Source organism: Gouania willdenowi, chromosome 19 (genome assembly GCF_900634775.1).
Source record: "Gouania willdenowi chromosome 19, fGouWil2.1, whole genome shotgun sequence".
NCBI classification, from domain to species: Eukaryota; Metazoa; Chordata; class Actinopteri; order Blenniiformes; family Gobiesocidae; genus Gouania; species Gouania willdenowi.
In genome coordinates, this window is record NC_041062.1 from 13217872 (window position 1) to 13238818 (window position 20947).

Genomic DNA, 20947 nt, shown 5'->3' on the forward strand with positions numbered 1-20947 from the left:
TATTTTTGTTTGTTTTTTTCAGGGGTTTCAAACTCATTTTAGTACAGGAGCAATGTGTGCCATGCAAATATTGTAAAAATATGGATTATTATTCATGGTTTTTTTTTTTTTCTTTTTTTTAACATACTATAATTAAATGTTATTATTTACCCATAATAAAATATATTCAGGTTAACTTTCTCACAGCCTATTTATTTTGGAACAAACAGTTTTAGAACATCTGATTTCAACTTAATCTAAAGAAGCGATTAGACAAATCAGATATAAATAACTGTGACACTCAGAATGACACTTTTGGTCAAACCCAAAATGCACAAAATCTAAATCAGGGGTTCTCAACTGGTCTCACCCTGGGACCCACATTCAATTGTGACCCAGTTTTTTTTTTTTTTAGATTTCACCCACAAATTAATTTTTTCTCAAATAGCTGTTGAAAACACACATCAATAATCTTTTTTAAAAACATAAATCTCTGTATTTTCCCGTGTGACATGCATTTCACAGCTTGCCTGTCAAAAGAAAAGTTTTTTTTCAAATTAAAAGACAAGTCCAACATGAGAGATATTAAGTATTAATTTATTGTTGACCAGCTGTCAGTGACCCACCCAATACAGGTCTGCGACCCACCAATCGAGAATCACTGATCTAAATCATTAACAAATAAAAGTAACTGTATTTTAAATATTAAACTTAATACACAGAAAAAAAAAAAAAAAAAAAAAATTAAGTAAAATAAAATAAAAACTTATGTAGATATACCTAATAAATAAAAAACAGACACAATATACCCCATAAATGATTAATAATAATAATAATAATAATAATAATAATAATAATTTCCACGTTTTATATGTTGTTTTCACTTTTTCCTGCGGGCCAAATTGGATGCTCCTAAGGAACGGATTCGGCCCCCGGGCCTTGAGTTTGACACACGCGCTTAAGGACCACCTCTGGTGTTTTCAGACAGGCATCCGCCTGGGCAGCTGCGTAGAAGTGGGTGGCGTCGGTGCGTTCACTCATGGAAAAGCAGCGAGAGAGGCTGCCTGGGAACATGATGATGACAGCTGATATTCAGCTACACCGAGAACTACCGAGTTGTTTCCCGCTGTCTGTGGACTAACTCTGACCTCACGGTGAAACACTAGGACCTCACCGGGAGTGGTATCCTCGTGCTCGCCCGGTGAGCAGCCAGCGAAGCTGCGGCGTCCCAAACGAAAAGTTGTATTCGTGGAGACGCAGCGCTGACCGCACAGCAAACACATCAGCAGCAGGCTGAAGAAGTTAGATATCTACTTTCCACCTAGACAACCCACAGGTAAGAACGGAACACACTGTCAGCTTTAGTGCTGTGTCACGTTATCTAGAAACACGACCATTACTCATCATTAGTGATGCGTAATAAATGCGTTAAAACGCAGGGACTGGTGGATTTTTACCGTCTCTCTCTTGGACTCCAGAGAGATCAGACCTGTGTGTGTGTGTGTGTGTGTGTGTGTGTGTGTGTGTGTGTGTGTGTGTGTGTGTGTGTGCGTGTGCGTGTGCGTGTGTGTGTGTGAAGGATTTATCATTTCAAATGTGCACATCAGCCAGATTTGAGAAAGTTGAACAGAAGACACACACACACACACACACACACACACACACACACACACACACACACACACACACACACACACACACACACACACACACACAGTTTGGCTGAATGAACAGCCATTCATCCCAACTGGCGTGATCTGACTGAGTGATGACAGTGAGCTCAAATGCTGCAGGTCAACCAACCAAATTTAACACACATATATAAATAATCTTTTTAAAAACATAAATCTCTATATTTTCCTGTGCTACATGCATTTCACAGCATACCTGTCAAAAGAAAAGCTTCTTTCAAAATAAAAGACAAGTCCAACATGTGAGACATTAAGTATTTATTTAATTTTGAAGAGCGGCCCGCAACCCACTAGTTGAGAATCGCTGTTTTAGAGGACTTTCCCATCCCATCAAATGATGTTTATTTTTATTCTTATTTTTGAGGCCATAGAAACAAGTCCACGGTGTAAACAAGCATGTCATCACACTGAGAATATTCTGCTCATTTATAACTGTGATGGTCAGGTCCCCCACTATGAATGATCTCCTTCTTTCTGGATTGTTCCGTCACATAATAAAGACACAATACAAAGGTTAGGGGTGGGAACCTCTGGGTACCTCACGATATGATACGATGTGCGATACAACGCTCATGATAACGGTTATCTCACGATATGAAAATACTGCAATTATCGATATATTGGTCAGAAATCAATCTACGATAATCTATGACATAAGAAAAAGATTAAGGGAAAATTTACAATATTTATTTTATATCTCTGAAAGACAGTAAATTGAAAAAGTGTCCTATGATCAGTGACATTATTTTAGTGCAACATTTCTGTAAATAAGTGTCAACATACCAATGTAAATGAATAAATATCTCTAATAGTGCTTTCTGTAAACAAAAAATAGGCTCTTTCTTACCAGTGACACCATTATAGTGCAATATTCCAGTAAACAATATATTGGTCCCTTTAACAAACAGTGACAACATTTCTGTGAAGACCTACCTGCACATTTTAGTGAAAAAGCAGAAACGGTTTTGAAAATAATAAAAGAAATCTTAAAATAAAAGAAATAAAAAGAAATAAAATCGATACTTAGCGCGAGCATATCGATAATCGATCGTGCGGAAAAATATTGCGATATATTGCCATATCGAGATATCGTCACACTTCTAACAAACGTGCCCTCATAGAAGTTATGTTAGTAGTTAGTTATCATTTTTGGTAAAAACTATCTTCTTCTGTATCCTAATCACACAAGGAAGAATATTTTCAATTTTGCACGACTTAGGGAACAGTTCTCCGAGACATTTTAAAAGCAAAATACCAATATCAATAGGGTATATTTTTTAATAATAATAATAATAATAATAATAATAATAATAATAATTAACAAACACGATCTGTATTTTAATACAGTTTTACAAATATTCTGACTCGAATAAATATGTAGAGTTAATGCTTATATATTTAATACAGATGGCACCACTTTCTTAGTGCACAGCTGTGCAATGTAAAAAAAAAAAAATAAAGAAAATTCCTTGTTGCCACAATATCAATATTTGTTTTGAGCATTTACAAAAAATATTGTTTAGAATATGAATGTAGGAGAGATTATAGGTTATTTGCCGTTTTGTGTATTTGTATGGTTATTTTGTATGTTCTGAGTCATTTTATGTATTTTTTTGTTGTTTTGTGTCATTTGTCATTTAATGTTTTTTAGAGTCATTTCATGTGTTTTTGTTGTCATTTTGTGTATTTTTGTCGTTGTCTGCTCGATATTTTGGGTAACTTTCATGTATCTTTGTTAGCCCTTTGAGCATTTTTTGTAAATTTGATTGAGTACTTTTTGCCCATTGTGTTATTTTTTTTTTATTACAATAAAGTGTATCAAGTTGCATTACTGCATCTCTAATACAGTTTACTGACGAGGGAAAAAGTAGACTCATTAGACTCAACATCAGTGTGTTTGCCTTCAGGCTACTAAAGATGCACAACAATATCATTTGTGTTGTAGGTATTCAGTTGGCAAGTGCTGAGGAACACTATTATCTCTCCTCACAGTGCTTTTAAAAGCTAAGCATGTTATTAATTTAACAAGCAGAGTCCGACAATAGCATTAAAGCCACTCAGATAATCTATGACCTTATTTAAACTTTAAAGAAACCAATAGAAAAAACACATGAAATGTATTCCCATATTATTTAAGTGACAGAAGTGATGAAAATATTTGAGATATGATAAACGTCACAAGTTAGTTAGTCGTGTGTTTTTGATTGCCTTCGAGCCAAACAGTACAGTGGATTTTATTGATCCTGTCTGTGCTGAATGCTGATTGGACGTTTAGGGTATGCTTATGCGTGATGCGTTCCAGGACAATATGAGCAGAATGATGTGCTTGTTTTTAGTGTTGTCAATGATCAGATCCTCTTTAATTCTTAGCAATGTGAACTGTCAGCCTCAGTCCCCAATATGACAAGTAAATACTTATCATGCATTTTTTTGACAATATCACTCATTACATTTTATTTTTTCCTGTAAAATTGGTAACTTAATGTCTAGCAACTATTAAAAAAAAATAAAAATTGCTCCTAATCTCAATCAAAATCTCAGGAATTTGTGCAAAGTAAAATGGAAATAGCTACTGCATATGACATGGACTAAACCTTTTACTTGTATATTTTAAGACCATATCCCACATTTCCATGTACATTTTTTCCCTTAAAGCATTAAAAATGGAAAATGTTTTTTTTTTGCACTTTATTAATAAAGAGCTTTATTGCTATTCTGAACTATGTCATTGCAAATTTCTAAGTTATTTTTATGAGATCTGAAGAAGAATAGTCCAAATTTGGATTTGGAATTTGGAAAAAAGGTCACTATTTGATTACCCTTTTTTTATTTTTACATTTTGTCACGATGGGGGGGGGCGTAGGAGTTTTTTGTTCTTCAAAGGTGGGAACAGCAGAAAAAGTTTGGGAACCACTGCTCTAGCTGGTGTATACCTCAGAGCGGGGATCCTGTTCTCATGTCATTTTGTGTTTAATCCCATGTTAAGTCTTCTTACCCTCACAAACCTACTCATCCACTGAATTATTAAACACCGCCCATCTGCATTGCCTGGCAACGAAACGTGACACCTTTGTGTCCCGTTGCATGTGCCTCACTAACACAAGTGCAGTAGTATATGCAAAGGAATCATTTATCATATCCATGTTGTTATATTGTACAGTACAGCACAGCTACATCATGCTGCTAAATTGACTTTACTTTATAAATGTCTTGTGTGTTTTGTGCACTTTAATGTTTTACTGTGCATTTACTCTCGATTCCATTGAGTTTGGGTCATAATTGAGCCGAGTTGTGTCGAGTACACAAGCTACACATGCAGTAGTGAAGCACCCGTCTTTGATTCATGGATCATAAAAATAGAGTCAATATAGGAAGTCAAGCTCTTGTAGTGGTTAACACATCCGCCACACAGCAAGATGGTCCTGGGTTCAAATCCCGAGGCGGACACTTGGGTCCTGTTTTTGTGGAGTTTGCATGTTCTCCCTGTGCTTGAGTGGGATTTCTCTGGGTATCTGTGGGCAGCACCATGTCCATCCAAAAACATGTTTGTTAGGTTTATTGTCTGTAGGACTGAATGGGAGTGTGAGTGATTAACATTGTTTCCATTCATTTTAACATGATTACTATCCACACCCATAGTGTATTTCTTATTGAAATGCCTTGTTTTAAATAGAAAAATAGTTTAACATGCATTTTAAAGACAATTGTTGACCAGCAGGTGGATTTTTACTTATATATATTAATTATGAAACACTTGGTTGCATAGTGCATGGGTCGATTTGGTGTGCAAGTTAAGTGATTCATGACTAGTTGTGTTAAGCCTATTTATAATTCTAAACATAGTTTGCCTTGTTATACACTACTGTATTTATCAAAGAGGCTTGTGATGTTAAGGCCCATTTATGCTAAACGTTAAGTACAAGTACGAACGAGCCCTCTTTCCATACTTTATTTAAGGCAATATTGCTACAAAGCTTACAAATATGGATTTATGAAGCTATATCACCAGGGGGAAGTGTGGCTCTCACTTCCTGATTTCCTCACTCCTGAGATATGGACAAGAAACATTTCTGCTGATTAACTTAACAATTATTCCTATTTTTTCTTAGTTATTGTGACCAACTGCAAACTCTTCTTAGCGCCTCCAGTGGGCATTTATCCGTACATCATGACATAATGAGGAACATGTAGAAGTATAAGGGCAGTAAGGAAGAGTCCGTTTGGAAATGGGGCCATGATGTACACACGCAATGAACTACAAGTCAGCATTTTCTGCAAATGAAATACAAGTAGAAGTTGCATGCATCCAAATGCTGTGCCGACCAGTATTTATTTTCAGAGTCCATTCCTCATTTCCAAGTGAGTGTAGCGCCAAAATCCATTCTCCGTAAAGGTTGTGGTCCAAGGAACTGGATGACAAGCGCGCAAAAACCTCGCATTGAATTGCTAAGTCTCCATAGAGTTTGTATGTTAGCGGAAATACCAACGGTTAGCCTGACGTAAAGACAACATGATATGCAAACCCTGATTGGCTGAAATCTCCAAAATGGTGATTCCCATTTATTAGGTGATGTTACATGTATTTAAAGACTAAACATTTCTGACAGGAATTAGTCACAAAGTTTACCAAAGAAAGTCTACGATACATACAGTATTTTACCGCCTGGGAGCTGGTCATGTTCCCACTGGCCTGTGGAGATGTGATCCAAAGGGATAGATCTGTTATGTAACTGCTCATGTGTAATCTATTATGGCTCAGCCATGATGTCGGGGTGCGGCAAATCGCAGGACACCCCCGGGGTCCTCTCAGGGAAAACCCTCTGTGCTGTCCAAACACATCCAAGTATCCCTGACAACCCAGCCCCGGCCCTCAGAGCTCAGACATGTGAGCCGTCCTCCTGGCTGTGGAAATGTTTATGCAAAGAACAGTTCCACCCAGAGTTTGTATACCCATGTCATACAAACGATTAATAGTCAACACAAGGCTGCTAGAGAAACAATACAAAGAGGCAAATATGTAGCGGAGGGTGTCATGGAAATAAAAAGAGGGAAATTATGCAGTGTTGTTAATAAAGATGACAGCATTTCTTTAGGATGTGAACAAGCCAAGTGAAGAGATGCTCAGAGTGTAATGAATGAGGTGAGGATGAGCCAAAAGAGTGTTTCCAGTGAATGCACACAGGGTTTTCCCCTACACTCAGGACAACATTCAAATGTTCCTAAAGCCTCACTAAAAGGCCCGCTCCCAACATTTCAACTACAGACTTTTAAGGTTTTTATAAAGCTGGACGCACACTCAGCTGCTCAGTGTTTTTGGTAAAACACAAAAGACAGAATTTGCTGTAGGTGCAGCGGCGGTAAAATAAGGAATGGCTGGTTTAATAGAAATCAGATGAGCTGTTGTTCCTGCCTCAGCAGTGAGTCATAGTCCTAATCCTCATAGTCTGTGTAGGATACGCTGTGATCAATAATGACTCTGCAAGTTGAACATGTTTACATTTTAGGTCAAGCCTTTCATGCTCTTAAGATATAATAAAATGATGCCAGTCCCATTTGTTTTACTATTTGAACATTGTTTGTAATTAAACAAAAAACAAAAATCTAAATTTTTAATGAAACCTTTATCATAGCTAAGGGGATATTTCTTGATTAAAGCAGCAACAGTATAAAACTTGTTTTTGTTGAATGAGGCTGAAAAAAATGTTGAATTTTAAAGTAACTTTTAACTTGAACACAAGAATATGAAGTATTCCTAAAGGTCTCCATGGACTGTCATTGAATATGAGGACTGCATCATCATATCCATCATCAATACTCGGTAAGCAGAAAAGTCTAGTCTTCATACTTTTAAAACCCCCGTTTTGGAAAAATGCATGAGCTTATGGAATGCAGACAAAAACCATAATTTAATGTAATTGTTGAGTTACCGTACCTAATGAACTGTTGTCACTATTTGATTAAATAAATACTGTTGCAATTATCATTTAAACGTTTTTCTCATGGGAAATAAATAGGGCTGTAGTCAACCAAGTCAACCACAAAAAAAAAGGTAGAATGAATGAGCAGGTGGAAGAGGACGGGGAAAAAGAGAAACAAATATTTTGTTTTGGCGTTTTGTGGTGCTGATTTGCTTTAAAACACAGACCATTTATAATATGAACCGTATTCAAGCTTTGACCAGAACCCGACAAAGCAAAAGTGAAACCTACAGGTCTGATAGACACTAGGTACAGTATTTATATCAGAGCCCGACCTGAAACCAACAATTAAAACCTATTTTTTCCTCATACAAAAGACATATTTACGTTTGTTTTAGTGGTAAGCCTGCTTTTATTAAGAAACAACTGTTAATGTTTACATCAGATCAGCGCACAGGGAAACAAACGCACATCAAACACAGGTGCGCCGTGTGCCCGAGAGACAGCACTGGATCTATTTACATAATCTATGTATCAAATATAAGGATAATCCATGTTTGTGCACAAAAAGGATTGATTCAATAGTGGATGCTTGTGCTTCAAGCCTGTCTTAATTCGTTCCCTCTCTGCTCTGTGCAACACTTTTTCTTTTTTTTTTTTTGCAGCTGGCACTCACTTACACAGCTGTTGCTAGACATAGAATCATGTTTAGGCATTAAACATCTTTATCTCCTATATAAGTGCATTGCATTTGAAATGGTATTGTGACTGTTACCGATGCTGGTCGACCAATGAAAATGTTGGTCGATCACGATGGCATCGACCAATTAGTCGACCAAACGACCAAAGTTGGCAGCCCTAGGAATAAAAGTAACTGCATGACTTAATCAACAATAAAGAATAGTATTACTTTACATATGAAATTAGCACATAAGTCATCAGTGAGCCCATGCATAATCCAAATCACTAAAATTCCTCACATCACGTTAGAGCATGAAAGAACGGTTTGGAAAAATACTTCTGCAAAGTTTGGTATCTCCAGATGTGAGCCCAGCGGGCAAACGCCACGGCCACGCCATGCTGACTCATCGTGAGGCTGCAGGCTGAGACAGCACCAAATAATGTCTCTTGATTTTTGCAAAGAAAAACATTTGCTCATTATTAAGTAATTCACTTATTTTTGAAAGTGAGGAGACTCTTTAAACACGTGTCAGCCTGAAAGAGGCTACAGCCCCTGTGCTCTATGTGCTGAAGGAATAGACAGCTGTCCCACACCATTTAACGTCCAGAACCATCCTCTGACCGTCCACCTGCTCTGAGACAAACGCGTTGCAGGCGACTCAGCACTTTTAATCTTTAGGACGATGCACCGCAGCCACGCACGCGGCTCCTGGTAAACAAACACCATGAAAAGACGTCAGCTGTCGTCCAGCTCTATCCAGAGAGTTCTGCATGTGTGTCACTGTGTCGGTGCACTACAATCCACAGGCGGGCACGTGCCAACCTGCCACTCAATGGCACGAGCTTCACAAACACAAAGGCCTGATTGTTGGAATGACACTTTGTCCTGGGAAAGATAAAAGCACTCAGCAGATTGTGCTACACTTTCACTAAAGTAGAGTTTCAGCCTATTTACCCACTTTACTATACGGGATTGTGTGAAATGTAGCTTTTTAGGCCTACTGCAGAACTGCATGATGACACATTTATTATTAGATTCTACTGTTTAAAGCAGGGAGACATAAACATTCTCTGAGATAGGGCCCTCAAAGCCTTTGAGGCACATTAGTTTGTGGAGTATCTATTGAGAAATGATCGATTGACATTTAATTTAAACTCATTTTGTGGGTAAATTTGATTGACTTTATATGTATCTGTGTGTTAGCTACCGACTGGTAGCTTGTCCAGGCTGTATCATGTCCTTCATCCTGAGTCAGCTGGGATTGGATGCTACGTGTCAGATTAGCTGGTACAGATGTATATCTGTGTATTATTTACTTTTTTTTGTATTCATTTTCGACGAAATGTGCACACGGTAAAAATTCTGCAGAGAAGTGTTTTTTAATATTGTCACAAAAACTTGCAATATATTTTAAATTGATTTGTTTTCCCACCTCTAGTTCTTAGGCCGCATTTGATTACTCTTGTCTGAATTACTGCCTCAGCTGGTATTTATGATTATTTACATTCAGTCCATTGAAGGGCGATGACATCTCCAGGTGGTGTGTCAGGTCAGACAGAAGGCTCTTTGTCCAGCTGTCAGCTGTGATGCGTGTGTGCGTGTGTGTGTGTTGTGTACACGTCAGCTGTCTGCTGCAATCCTGTTACTTTCTCCAGGACGGTGCCAATTTAGTGGCACATGCTGAACCTGGTCAGTGTCCTATTCACCCTGAAAAACCATCAAGTAAGCAATGGTGTTGTTGGCTGATACCTTAATATGTTTTTAGTTTTGTCCTCATTCCTGTTGCTTATTATCAGTAACTGATATTATTATGTGTGAGGCTGTGAGGAGCAGCTCTCTGGGAGTGAAATACACTTTGGACTTCCTCAACATGCCTTAGGCCAGAACTTTGAACTCCAATAGACGGTTAGATCTTTATTGTCACTGCACATTTACATACACCAAGTTTACAATCTTAAGTTTTTTTTTAAAATAAGGTCAGTGATTTAAAGAAAGAAAAAAAAATCAAATTTTTCTGATTGCATTTAAAAAAAATTAAAAAATCATTTTTTTGGTTTTACAAGAAAGGATACATTTTTTTTAATTTTATTATATTAAACAATATCACTGATGTAGTATCCATTTACACACTGCACCCAATTGTAACGTGTATGGTTAAAAACTTAAATAAAGAGCATTTATTTCAACACTTTTAAATGAATACCTTTCTTCTAGTTAAACGTGTGCCGATGGATGCCTCTGGGCTGTTTTTTACTCTTTGTTAAAGCACATGGCTTTGTTTACACAGGCTATGGTTGTACCTTAATGTTGACTTTTTTACCTAAAGGCTTGTCCAAAGGTCCATTGTCCTTTTGGTGTAATAAAATCTAGGATGTACCAAACTGTCCAAAATGTGATCATAGTATATCGGGTGTGGTATGTTTAGAGCCTCCAATTTTCCATTTCAAATATTCCCAAATTCCATTTGAGGGTTTACCCTTTACTGTCACATTGCACTTTTCAGCTTTTTTTTTTTTGTTTAATCATCTTTTCTCTGTTAGATGACTTTACTGGCTATTACACTTCCCGAAATCACAACAAACATGTTAATTAAGGTTAATAGAGTCAACTATTGGTTCCTTTGTCACACTTGCTAGACATTTAAGTCACCTGTTTTCTGGTGAAAAATAGCATGTGAGACATTTCATTTTCGTGTTGGAGCCAGATAAAATAACAAGTTGTGATGAACTACGGCCGGGCCACGGCTCCACGCCGAATAGCACGTATCACGTTCCCGAGAATTAAGTGAAATGACTCGGTTCCACTGAGAAAAACAAATGAAATTGTGCGACATAAAATCGTAATCTACGTTGAATTGCCTTTGAAACGATGTATCACACGACTATGTTCAGATAAATTTAGAAATTACTGGAAAAGGGGGTGAGCCCTTGTTCCCTCCCCCTTTTCAAAAAGGCTCTTGACATAATTTCTTCTTTTGGGGCCCCAAATCAAAAATCGGGCTACGAGCGTCCATGCGTACACATCCATAGATTGTACCTACCAAATTTCAGCTTGATCTGTTCACGAATAACAGAGTAGCAGCGATTATAACTAGTGTACACAACAAGTAGAAGAAGAAGAACAAAATGAATGGCGTTTTGAGTCCGGCCTAAAAAACACAGAGAGAGAGAAAAAACAGTTCTGATTGATTTTTTTCCATTTCAGAACGATAATTCAGTTTTTCCGTCTGTTTTCCGCGATGTTGGATTTGAGACAAACACCAGTTGCTGTCGGTCCACAGACATCTTCCCTACATCAGCAAGATTTTTGGGGTTGGAATCTTTGCCTCTGATGAAAATTCCTGGAGTTCTGGATGCATTAGCAACGATATCCAGCAGGTCTGGACTTACAGTGACAGCTATAATATGTAAATGATGAGTCATTGGGTTATTTTTATGTTTTCAGATGAGCTGCTGGCATCCTGGCTAAAAACCTGATTCCAAAACAACGTTAAAAAAGAGATTCAGGACAGTTGTCTACCCGATGCAACCCTTTGGGTCCTCCTCGGACATATGTGCTAAACTTTGACGTCTTCAGGGGACGATGTGTTGAAAATCTATGTTTTAGGTGTAAAAACCAGTGAGCGAAAAGGCCATTGACACAGTGTTAAACCCAGAAATAACATTAAGAAGCTTGTCTGGCTGGATCTACACCTCAGGATTAGAGGCGTCATTGATCTTTGAACCTGAAGGTTTCCAACAGGAAGCCATGGAACAGTACTTTATGTTGTGCAAACTGAACTTTTTGACTTTTTTATGATCTACAAAATTATGACCTATTTAAACAAATAAATAAATCCTGTTTTCTCTATAACATATCTCTTTATGATGTATTACTTTATATTTATTTAAACAGCCATTTCTTCCATGTGTATTTAGATTTTGTCCTTTTTTCCTCATCTTTTTTGCTACTGTATATATTGTAAAATGAATATGTAGTAAATCTCACAGTTTGAGACAAAATAATGACAATATCGTGAACGTTAAAATGTTAGGGTGTGTAAAGCTCATTAACCAGTCAATAAAGTCCCAGTTTAAACCAGCTTGATCACTTTTCTCAGACATTTAGGTTCAGCCTGTGGGCTTAATTACCAGTACCACAACTGGTTTATCATGCACAACAATACTGGTTACATTTTTTGTTTTCCTGTCATCAAGAGTCAATTGTCATTTTCCAAATTTGAGGAAAACGAACAGGACTGAAAGTGGATGTAGAATGTTATATTGGTAGCATTAAGTCAGAACAAGCTAAAGGTGGTATTTATTTAACATCACAAATCAACTCAAATACATGTATGCTCATGGAGAACATGCAAAGTCTGCACAGGGACTCCTGTGTTATCCAATGTTTTACCAACTGGCCTGACGGAACCTTTTTTTTTTTTTTTTTTTTAATTAAATGTGGGAAAGATTTGCTGTTTTATCCGACTCGATATCCTGATGATGAACTTTTTGTCATTTTGTCAACATTTCTTTTTAAATGGAGAATCCTTCTTTGGTCATCGTCAAAAAATATGAAAATTGCTCCAAAAACATATTAAACAAAGACATGCATATTTGTGTTATTGGCCTGGGGGGATTTTCTCATTTACTGTTATGAGTGTCAAACCATGCCCCAAAGATGCCACTGTCTGACATGCAGGTAATGTTTTCTTTCAGTTACAGACAAGCAAATAGACAAATCATACGTCTCACAACAAACCAACCTGAGTTTGTTTGAATTATGTCCAATCCTATTGTTTAATAAAAAGCAGCAAAAGATAAGAGAGACTTTTTTTTTTTTTAAAGCAGAAGGCCAGTGACTCACACCGAAAATATGTATCAGTGTGAAATGACACAGACACAAAAGGGGAATAAAAGCAGATGGTTGCTCGATTTTTAATGTTTATTCATCATGTTTACTCATAATATAAGCACAATCATTTAGATTTGAAATACTGACTTCTTCTTGTTAACCAAGTTACATAACCAAAGCTAATTGAAATTTTTAAATTCAGTTCAAATTAAATTCAAATTTTGTTGTTAAAATTTTGTTACAGTTTCCAGGAGACACACACTTTACTCTTATTATTATTATTATGAGTACAGCGACTAATGGAATGTCATCGTAAACAGCTTGTATTAGCTACAGCCTTCGCTTGGGTTGAACTGTGGTTTAAAGTCTGTGTGGAATTGAACTCACAACTTACCACACAGACAGCACAGTGAGCGTCAGATACTTTTGTTAAGCAAAACAGTGCTGGTCAACCACAGGAACACACACACACACACACACACACACACACACACACACACACACACACACACACACACACACACACACACACACACACACACACACACACACACACACACACACACACACACACACACACACACACACACACACACACACACACACACACACACACCTTTAAGTAGGGCTGGGCAAAAAAAAATCGATTTAATCAATTTATCGAATTTGTAGCTACTTTTGTTATTTTATTTTTAATTTTTCGAGTTAGTTGGTCCTTTTAAATCCTAAAGCTTGAAATTGTTGAATGACAGAGCCTCATTTACTTTTTATTTTAGGATTGTTTTATGCATTTTAACTCTTGAGGACAATCACAGCAATAAAGTTGCACTTTTGACAATATATCTGATGTCTGCAGTCATTTTTAACTGCATTGAAAAAAAAAATTGAGAATCGAAACTTAAATTTATCTTTCTTAGGAATATCGCCCAGCCCTACCTGTAAGTAGTTGTAGTTTGTCTCAAGATAATTAATTTATTTCCAAAAAGCTGATGAAGTGCTCATTTCACTGATGATTATTGTAAAGGTAGTGCGTTAAAAGCATCAGTTTGGGTAAAAGTGCAAATTTAATAAAAATTCATAATAAGCTGTTACAGATACAGCGGTTATTATTTGTTGCTGGATATGCTGGTTCAACTTGCAAAAAGTCACTAATTTCATGTCTCAATATGGTGCATTCTTTGTAAAATGGTCAAATAAAGGCAAAGTTCCCGTACAAACACTGCTCCACAGCTGGATGATTTACTGCAGTAGGATGAGAACAGCACCTGTACGCTTTCTTTAATAAAAAACAAATAAATAAGTGCTTACCACTTCTTCTCTTTATGTGTAAGTGACAGAAATGGTTTATTTATGTGGGATTCGTCTTTGTTCCTGTTCCTGCAGGTGTCGGTGATGGAAGCAGGGTCAGTGGTGCGTGCTGTGTTTGAGTTCCTACCCAGCGTCTCGGAGGAGCTGCCGCTTTTCACAGGGGACGTCATCGAGGTGCTCAGTGTCGTTGATGAGTTCTGGTTGCTTGGTAACAAAGATGGCGTCACAGGTAAATCTGTTCAAATAGAAAATATTTGAAAACGTTGTCATGATTTCATGTTTCAAACATCATGGCAGTATTTAGCTGAAGTTTGGGGGCCTCAGCTTTAGAAACTCACTTTATTTCATCACGTATTGATCGGAATCTCCTTCTTTCTTGATTTTTTTATGAGCTTTTAGCTGTTGGCTTTGGGAGGCGTGTTTCTAGATCAACATGTCATCTTAAGTCCTCAATGTATCAAACATTCTTTTGGGTGGAGATGATTCTTTCTGATTAAAGATCAGTCTGGTCTTGTTCAGATGTTTCCTCAGATGAAACCAGGGATAATAAAGGTTTCCTTTTTTGCTGTTTGAAATGTTCACAGACATCTTACTTTCTACATTAATCCTAAAAACCATGACTTGATAGCATTCTCCAAACATTTCAGTATTCTGTAACTGTAATATCCCTGTTTGACCATTGATGGAAATGATTTGCATTACTTTAATGTGATTATATACACAACTGGATGAGCTGCTTGTAGACTGCATGCTGTTTTAACATGAGAGAAACTGTCTCATCTTTATTTTCTATCTGTGCAAATATAGGTGTTAATAATGAACTCAACCATAACTGTAAGAAAGCCTCTTAAAACATTGTTTTGTTCACATTTTTTCTGAGGGAAATGTTTCTAGAATATTGGAGCATCTTCATGTGTAATAAACTGATAAATCAATACATACAAAACTAAATACAGACAACAAATAAGCTGCAACTTGCTAGGTTGCCTATCGCAAAAAGATTTAGCCTACAAATTAAAAGTCTTTATTATAGTAAAAATAGACTGAGTTATTAAAATGGGCGGTAATGCTCCTTGCTTTGGTTGTTAGTGGCTGTAAAACTACACAGAAGAAGAGAAAAATTAACTTAATAAACTAAAGATTGCACACTCAGATTCATCTTTTTTTATTGTCCCCTGCCACAAATGTGGAAGAGGGATATAGGTTTGAGCTCCGTCTGTCCGTCTGAGTTAAAAGGGACAGCTTTTCTCAGAAACCGTTTAAGATAGGATAACCAAATTTGGTGTGTGGCTTCAGGGTATCAATACCTTGATGGAGTTCGAAAATGAGAAGCGCGCAATAGTTTTTTCTGGAGTTATTGCCCTTGTGTCGTTTTTTTTTTTTTTTTACTCTGTTCGGGGTGTCTTCAAAGCTGACAGCTTTTCTTAGAAAACGTTTAAGATAGTTAGTAATTTTATATTCTGACGTGATAATATTTTTCTTATGTATATATCTAAGTTAAATTTAGGACATTTAGTTTGTGAGTTATAATGAGAACCAATCTAGTGGGGGATGTTGATGACTGTCATTTTGTTTTTTTTGTTTTTTTTTTTACCTTAACATTGTGCAATTGCTTGAACATTTTTTGCAAATAATATATTATACCAGATTTATACTATAAGTCATCAAAAGTCGCACTGTTTTCTTGTAACATGTTGGTAATGGGCCTAAAAATTAAATAGTAGACTTAAATCAGTAAATACTTTATGCAATATAATGATAGAGGGAACACATAAGAGGAAGAATGCAGGAAAAGTATTTTCTTCATTGCTCTCTTGAAAATAGAATGGTCTGATTTTTTTTAATTTTATTTTATTTTTCACACTCTGTTTGAAGGCCAGTTTCCCAGCACATTTGTGGAGGAGGTCACTATTCCCAGCACCAAGCCTGGAGACAGATTGTACGTGTGCATCAATGATTTCAGCTCAGCAGAGCCGAGGAATCTGTCCCTGAAGAGAGGTACAGACATGTTGTGTGCTCAGTGATAAAACATGTTTAAACCCCTGTTCTCAGGTCAGTCTGTGCTCTAAAACATGATAGTAGCTGCTCTCTCGGAGCTCTGCTGTAGCGTCTGTTCCCACTAACGGCTCGTGTTTTCTTGCTTAGCTTAACGCTGCATGTTGATGTCGCAGTTCTCAGGTAAACTATTTGTGTTTGTGTTGTGTTGGATGTTAATGCTACTAAACTTTGCTCAGATATAACTCGTAGATGTTGCATTTACAGCTTGAATACTGGATGTAAAAAGGAATTATTTTGTATGAGGAAGTGGATTACAAACCTTTTAAAGAGCTGGATATACTGTAGGTTTGTTCCCCATGGGAATCTTTTCCTGCGGAACTCTAATTTCACTTAACAGTAGTTTTTAAATCATCTGGAGTATAATTTATTTTAATTCAGGAATATTTATACAAGTGTTAGCACATAATTCATCCTCAAACTCAATATTGTATTTTGTAGGCTCAAATCTCTACTAAATGATACATATGACAAATAATACACATTAATTTGCCATATCCTGTGATGTGTATGGTATAGTGACGCCTTCATGTTAATGTAGCAGTTAAATGAAATAGCCACTAGGTGTCCCTAAAGATCAAACCTACATCTGTGTAGATTCATAGACCCACTGTATGTGTTGTATTTATAGGATTATAATGCTGATGTTTTCATATAGATGTAAACCCTTTTCTCCTGCTTTTCATCATTAGTAACGGTGTTTGTAATGTAATTGTGTTGGTATCAAAGCAGTAGATTAATGAATAAACTGAACTCTGAAGTACATTTTTGGTAATCTGATTGAGAACCTGCAATTGCTGTAAAGCATGTATCTGTAGGTCAAATCAATTACACATTTGTTAACTTCAAGCATTTTTTGCCAAGAAATAAAGAATTAATTTGAAATGGGGAATTGTTTTTTGTGATGGTTAAACTTGTAAACAGGAAATCCGATTTGTTTATCTTAATTTTAACATGAAGAAATTCAATCCATACCAGAACTATCAAATTGTTGTTGCATTTTTGGTCTCCCAAATTACAGGACAAGTAGTAAACAATCTAGATTATCTTTCTGAGAGGTAGAATATTCACTTCCCGTAGGATTTTCCATGTTCCTGGCAATGCTCCAGTTCTGCACAATGAGAGGTGGAGCTGCAGGACTTTGGAATGTGACCTCTGTGATTTATGGGTTACCAGGCAACTTTCCTGTAATCCATGGTCCTTTCTTTTGATTCTGTTTATGTGTACGAGAAGACGAGTCTTATCAAGAGGACTACGTTTCTTGCGGTTTGTTTTGTGAACATGACAAATCCAATCAAATCCTGGATGATTCATTGACTGCAGAAGCTTCACAATAAAGAGAAATTACTTTGTGTTTTAAAAAAATACTTTTGCTTCTAAAAATTACTAATATTCCATCATCATGCTATGTCCACAATGTTTCTTTGCTTATTTTTTTGCAGTGATGAATTAAAAACATTACAACCAATGTTGAGGAAAATTTTTTATTTGTTGGCGTTTTATGTCATATTATAGTTACTGAATGGATTTCTTTTTTGATCATTTCTTTTGAAGGTGATGTTGTAGTGGGTGAAGCTGGTGGGTCCACGGACATCCGAGACTCCTGGCAGCGTGGCTGTAATGCCTTGGGTGTCCGAGGTTTCTTCCCCACATCCTGTGTAATGGAGCTGAACCTCTCATGTCGGTCCCGGCAGCTGTCGGAGCGCTCGGCTCAGGCCTCGGAGCTCCCACCGTATGCCCTGGGACAAGCCCGGGCTGTCATCAGCCTCCATGCACAGCTGAACGAGGAGCTGGACTTCCGCGAAGGGGACTTGATCATCATCACAGGCCTGCCAGAGCCTGGCTGGTTTCAGGGGGAGCTGGAGGGTCGGCGAGGGATCTTCCCAGAGGGCTTTGTGGAGATCCTGGGTCCACTTCGGTCTCCTGAGGAGCCTGACAGCTGCTCGTATATGAATGAGGATAATAAAGTGTTTACATATGAGGGAACTTGCGACGTTGGAGAGGGAATGGAGGAGGAAAATATGGAGGAAGTGGAAACGTTTTTAGAAGAAGGAGAGGAAGAATCAAAGGATGCTGAGAAAGAGGAAGAAGGCGGAGTCTACGGGGTTGCACTGTACGAGTTTCGGGCCATGGAGCCTGGCGAGCTGGACTTTGATGTTGGGGATCGCATTCAGGTTTTAAACACTTTAGAAGACGGTTGGCTAGAAGGGGAACTCGGAGGTCGACGAGGTATTTTTCCTCACAGGTTTGTCAAAATGGAGAATTATGAGCTGAAAACTGTGAAAGACTCAAATGTGGCTGAGCCCCCAGATGACAACTCGGGTGATTCGGGCCTCAATGAGTCAGAAGATGGGCCAAAGTGGGGGGTGTATGAGGATCACACAGTGTGGGACTTGGACTACTTTGAGAGGAGTGAGGAGCAGAAGTGGCGAGGTGATAACATGAGTGCACAAATTCAAAACCACGACAACAGACAGGGAGAAGTCATGTCTGATCATCCTGCACGTCGGCCTACAGCTCCGCCCCCTAAGAGACCCAAATCTATTCCTCCACCAAGACCTAGACTCCCACCCAGACCGAGCCTTCCTGCACATAGCCACAGGAAACAAGTTAGCACAGCTTCTAGCTACACCAACGGTAACACTCGATCTTTGGCCCCAAAACGCACTCACAGCCTGACGCTGCCCAGCTCTCTTTCTGGTCGGTCTAAAAACAACAAACACTACCTGAGATCCAAAGCAGGCTGTACCTCCACCAATCATAGAGATGCTAGTTCTGGCCAGGCTTTGGGTAACCTTCCAGAAGGCTACAAGCAGAACAAGCTAACTCGCCATGCTAGCATTTGCGCAGCTGATTTGATGTCACACCGAGCCAATCCCCAAGCGCAGACATCACCAGGCTCCAATGGGATGCTGCAAACATCAACCACTTTGGAATCTTCAGCAATGTCGGCCTCTAACCTAGAAGCAAAGCTTTCGCAGCAGCTTTTTGAGTTTGAGAAAAGCTCGACCACGCCATACGGCACTGACATCATCAGCTCTGACGAACAGAAATCCTCCATCTCAAGACACTATTCAATTCTGAATTATAGCGAAGAAGGTGATATATTCCGAGGCTCTTCTCGTTCTTCTGCCTTTGAGAACTTTCAGTCCAAGTCCTCATCTTTGGAACGACCAAGAAGCCTTCGTCCACCTCCACCTCGCCCAAGAATTATTCGTCCACCTCCCCCAGCTGCGTACAAACCAGCTCGTCCTGCTCCTCGCCCTCCCCCTTTTTGCCCGAGACAAAACACTATTCCTCCAATGAGCAACAACAGTCCTGTCTTCAACTCTCCTGATGATTCCACTACAAACTTTTTTCCCCAAACCTCAGACGGTCTGGTGGAATTAGGCGACCAAGATGATGAAATCCAGCAGCAGCTGGAGAGAGCGATGGAGTTAGAGAATCAGAAACAGCAGGACGAGGAGGAACGGTACCAGCTGTTGCTACGGTTACAGGAGGTGGAGCAAGACATAGAGGCATACACCCACACGGCCGAGGAACTCAGGGCCATGCTTGAAGAGGAGGACGATGACACGGCCCGAGTACAAGCATTGGAGAATCTGGAGTTCTGCAACTACACATTGGAGACACTGGCCTTGGAATACCAGCAGCTTCAAGGTGAGACTGGGGGTGTGATATTTTATTTATTCATTTTTTCTTCTGGGGGGTGATATTTTGACACCAAAATCCTTACTTACTCATTAATGTTAACATTTATGATTAAAAGGCAACTTAATACCTTTGCACTGATTTATGAAGCAACAGAATACCAGAAACAAATAAGGGTAAAGAATGCTTTTTGGTGCCACAGTTGGTCTTTTTGTCTGAAGCTTGGAAATAAATGATGTATCAAAGAGGGATAAAAGTAAGACTTGTGTTCTTACTGGAATTCCATTTAGTCTGAGACTCAAACATGAATGCCTGCACACACACATGTCCTCCATTATAGGTCAAAAAAGGGTCATATTTCCAAATACTTTAAAGATATTGTAGTTATCATAACTGTATGACTGTGTATGAATTTTTAGAATAATTTTGATTATTGCAGTTATTATTATTGCAATTATCAAAAATAATTTACCACTTTCAAGCATATTTTTCAACTCTAATTTAGTTGTTTCTATGTAGCATCAAACATTTTGAATGGATACACAGACAGTAGTTGATAGATGACACTAACTGGCTCTGATGGCGTTTAACTGTCTATAGCTGCACCGCACATTTTCACACGGGTATGAGATGCATTCCTGCACATAGAGCCTCGTGCGCCTCTCACTCTCTCACTGTCTTCTTCATCGCTCAAAGTTTTCTCCTCTATCGCTTAACCTCTTTATTTTGTATTATCTCGGAGGATACAAAATAAACTCAGTTTTTAAGTGACAGCTGAAGATCCACCCAATTGTTTTGGTTTTTTTTTTTGCAATTTTAAAAATGGCCAA

General features: G+C 38.1%; 1 protein-coding gene across 2 annotated transcripts in view; it reads left to right on the forward strand.

The window, feature by feature from the left end:
* Positions 1-1007: 1007 nt before the first annotated feature.
* dnmbp (dynamin binding protein) overlaps positions 1008-20947 on the forward strand; it is a 45565-nt gene continuing 25625 nt past the window's right edge. For both annotated transcript variants that reach the window (XM_028475808.1, XM_028475810.1), the window contains exons 1-4: positions 1008-1315; positions 14487-14640; positions 16287-16409; positions 18021-20126. In XM_028475808.1, the coding sequence (XP_028331609.1) occupies positions 14496-14640; positions 16287-16409; positions 18021-20126 (2374 nt within the window). In that variant the 5' untranslated portion in view covers positions 1008-1315; positions 14487-14495. The remainder of the gene's footprint in view (positions 1316-14486; positions 14641-16286; positions 16410-18020; positions 20127-20947) is intronic.